Source organism: Myripristis murdjan, chromosome 20 (genome assembly GCF_902150065.1).
Source record: "Myripristis murdjan chromosome 20, fMyrMur1.1, whole genome shotgun sequence".
In the NCBI taxonomy this organism is placed as follows: domain Eukaryota; kingdom Metazoa; phylum Chordata; class Actinopteri; order Holocentriformes; family Holocentridae; genus Myripristis; species Myripristis murdjan.
This window is the reverse complement of record NC_043999.1, coordinates 1753628-1757693: the sequence shown is the minus strand read 5'-3', so window position 1 is coordinate 1757693 and position 4066 is coordinate 1753628. Positions and strand designations below refer to the sequence as shown.

Below are 4066 nucleotides of genomic sequence, written 5' to 3'. Positions count from 1 at the left end.
GTGTGCAGCTCTTCTACATCATGACAGTGGGACAGTCCAACATTAATGATGATGATGAGCCTCGGCTCGTCCAAACCTTCAAACAAACTTTCACTTTCACCTGTGCTGCGTTCACGTCCCTATCGGGCTCATGGGAGAATTCAGCAGCTCACACCTGCATCCCTGCGCTTTGGGACTCTGGACAGGGCCGCCCCTCCCTACACGCACAACATGCAGCTGCATAGGGCCTCACGTATTTGCATGAACAATAACAGAAAAAAATAAAGGAAGAATTTAAAAAAATATATATATATATATATATATATGTATTATGTACTTAACAAAAAAAGGTGAAATAACTGAAAACATGTTTTATATTCTAGTTTCCTCAAAATAGCCACCCTTTGCTCTGATTACTGCTTTGCACACTCTTGGCATTCTTGTCATTCAGTTTGCTAAGTTGTATTTTATGGTTTTAACCATTTTTTTGACATGTTTCATAAAGTTTAAATTTGGATACAGATTCATGCCAAGATATTTAAATTCAGTAACTATGTCAATTCGTTCACCTTTAATGAGAATCTCAACATCAGGAGGTTGTACCATGGTTTTAGAAAAAAACATACATTTTGTTTTGTTTACATTTAGACTCAGACATGATTGATCGAGCCAAAGAGTGATTCTATGCAGTGCAGTTGTTAACTTACTAACTTGTTAACTTGCAAATTCTTCTTGTTTAGCTCTGAAGAACTTTTTTTTTTTTTTTTTGCCTAGTTTAGATATATCTATTTGATTAGCAGTGGAGAGTTTCAGTCCAGTAGGTGGCGGTGATGCAGCGTTTGGGAGACCAACCGCCGCTTTAAATGAAGAAGAAGAAAAAAGGATCCAAAGAAGAAAAGAGCAGTAGAAGAAGAAGTCGTCAGTGTGTCCCGCCGCCCCGCCGTGGTGGAACTAGTTAACGCGTGTCCCTCCGCCCGCTGCTGGACTTTGCTCCCCGTCTCTCTGCCTCCATGGCCGGCGTCGCCCTCAGGTGTGTCGCTCCGTGGCGTCTGGCTGGACTAGGAAGGTGAGACAGGTGTTAACAGAGGTCTGCCCGCTGCTCCGACAGGTAACAGCACCGAGCTCAAAGCTAAACCCCACACCTGTCCCCGCCGCCTCACCTCCAGCCGCCGCCGGGACTCACTCCCCGCGGCGAGCTAGCGTTAGCTTAGCTCCGTTAGCCAGCCCGGTTGGCTTTTCACCTACTTAGCCGTTAGCCGTTAGCCGTTAGCCCGCCGTGCTAACAGTGACAGCTGTGCAGCCAAATAAACAAGACGAGCTAACAGGCTAAATAAATAAACAGGCAGCAGGCGGGCGGTCAGGCTAACTCTGCGGACATGTTTGTCCAAGTACAGCCTTTATTGTTGTTTGTTTGTTGTTGTTTGTGTCACGCAGCTGAGACTCGGAGTGTTAGCCTGACCTCTGACCCAGTTTCCAGCCAGCGGCTCCGGCCTGCTGCCAGGGGCCGGATTCTCCAAAGGCTCTTAAGATTAAATTTCTTCTTAAGTTCCACTTTTTTTCTTAAGTTTGGGTTCAAGAAGAATCTTAAGATATTTTCGAATTCACAAACAAAATATCTTAAGAATCCAAACAAAAGATCTTAAGAATGTTCTCAACTTTGTTCTTAAGATTTTTCTTAAGAATAAATGGGATTCTTGAAAGAAATGATCTTACTATTTTTCTTAAATAGTATCGTAACTTTAAGACAGGTAAAGGTCGTCTTAATTAACCACATGCTGTGTGAAGGTAAGCTATTTTTCAAACATCTTTGATTAATTTAGAGCCAAATTTCATTATATAACATAGATTAATGTAGTAATACCATAATAATTTTACATTGTATAAGTTAACAGAGATAATTGTTATCTAAACTGTAATTCAGCCTAATATCTAAACCAGTATTTAGACACATAGAGGCACATATATTGTTTCTGAGTCTATATGAGGACATTTTGTTTCGCCACCAGTCACCATTCATGTGTCAATTATATTTAGATTCCATTAACTAATAGGTTAGTAATATCGTCGCTGTCCAATACAAAGTATGTATCTCAATTTTTGAGAAAACACTTTTATAACATCAAATCAAAGTTTAGACTATAATGGATATTGTTTTGTATTTTAGATGGAGCTGCTGTGGGTTACAGCTAGAGGCTGTTTGTTTACATGAAGGTAGAGAGTTGAGAAGTTCGTAAGTGGAAAAAATTAAGAAGTTGTTAAGATAATGTGCAGTTCTTAAGAAAATAATGGGGAATAGCACTTGAGAACATTCTTATGAACTTCTCATTTTTTCCTCTTATGAAACGTCTTAAGATTATTAGTAAGAACTTTTTGGAGAATCTGGCCCCAGCTTCCCACACCACTATACCAGTTCACACCATTCTCCACACCAGTTTAGATAGCACGGTCAAAATTTTAAAAAAGACAAAAATCGTATTTATTGCAGCCCAGCCCGAGTCTGAGCCCTCAAATAAAACAGACTCTGAGTTAAAGAACTTCAGAATAACCAGGGGATCATTTGATTTGCTTAAACCATTTATCTTAATTTTCTCTGTTCTTTTTCCCCTCCTTGGCTGATTCCTTTTCACAGTAAATGTGTTAAATGCACAGTTAATATCTGACAATATTCATACCTTTTTTTTTTCTTTTCTGTAGTGGAAAGTTATTTAAAAAAAAAAAAAAAACATTAATTGCAACATGCACTTCTGTATAAAAATCTGTTGAACATCTAACTGTTTAAGCTTTCAGCAATTTAAAACAAACAGTAAGTCGGCTGTGCTCAAATAATAACTTCATAGATTTCATTTGCAGGATCCAGCAGAGACATGAGAGAAACATGGCTATAATTAATAGTCTAAATATAATTTATCGTTTTCCCCGGAGCAACACGACTCCTGCTCTGTGTCTTTTGCATATAAGAAGATAATAATTTATTTCTGCCTGCTGAAGGGTAAATCCTGCGTCTGGTTCCTGCGGTGCCGTAGGGAAACGGGTTCTGCTGGTTTTGGTTCTCGTGGGTTCAGTCTGTCATCAGACAGAACAAACTGGTTCTTTAATCGTTCCCTCGGCTGTGTGACACCACCTGGATCTCATATCCTGATACACAACATCTCATATCCTGATAACAGTTTATATTCTGATGCAGCAGGTTCTCTGTTGGGCTGTGGTTCTCAGACCTTTATCAGTAATGTTCCCCCTTTGAAATATTTTTTCAGCCAAGCTCATGAATTATTAATGAATTATTTTATCCACTGTTTAGAGGTTTTATTTCTTTATTTTTATTTTATATATATATATATATATATATATATATATATATTTTTTTTTTTTTTTTTTTTTTTTTTTTTTTTTTTTCCCATATTTTGCTCATTTTATCACTATTATTATTTTGATATTTTGAGTTTCCTCATTGCAGATTGATGAGATTTATGATGGCGTTTCCTCAGCTCCTTTTCAGTGTATTTTATTGTGTGAAGCAACTTTGTGTTACATGTATTTGTATGAAAAGTGCTGTGTAAATAAAGTCTGATTGGTTGATTTGATTAATTAATATGCACTTTCAAAATATTTCGATTTTTTTTTTTTTTTTTTTTTTTTTTTTTTTTTTAAGAAAACAACCTAAAAAGATGAACTAATTCCTGCAGCATTTAGCACAGCCTGCAGAGGATTTAGTTTTTTTTTGCCCTGAGCGCTCCTCAGAAATAATATTCAATTTTAATTTTAAGGCCTGTGCTAATACCAACAATATGTAGTGTTTAAATAACAGAGGACCTTGTTTTGTGTGGCGCCCCCTACAGGGAGGTCAGAGCTCAGGCTGTGTGTTAAACTGGGAGGGCTCTTGGTTGGTTCTTGTATGACAGACTGAAGCTTCCCAGCCTCCGTAGAGCCACAAACCAACATGTCAGACTGCATGTGAGGCTGACCTCCTCCTCCTCCTGCAGGTCGGTCCAGCTCCCTGCTGCTGCCCGTCTGAACTTCCACACCGCCGCCTCGCCGCTGATGGGTGAGTCTGCACCAGACGCCACCTGGAGCTGATAAGCAGGCTTTG

The 4066-nt window shown here is 38.8% G+C and overlaps 1 protein-coding gene across 3 annotated transcripts in view; it reads left to right on the top strand.

The window, feature by feature from the left end:
- Nucleotides 1–872: 872 nt before the first annotated feature.
- Nucleotides 873–4066, top strand: part of eci2 (enoyl-CoA delta isomerase 2) — a 13458-nt gene continuing 10264 nt past the window's right edge. For 2 of the 3 annotated variants that reach the window (XM_030079211.1, XM_030079210.1), the window contains exons 1-2: nucleotides 873–1045; nucleotides 3960–4021. In XM_030079211.1, the coding sequence (XP_029935071.1) occupies nucleotides 990–1045; nucleotides 3960–4021 (118 nt within the window). In that variant the 5' untranslated portion in view covers nucleotides 873–989. Of the gene's footprint in view, nucleotides 1088–3959; nucleotides 4022–4066 lie in introns of all 3 variants that reach the window. The other variant, XM_030079212.1, reaches the window with a different exon arrangement.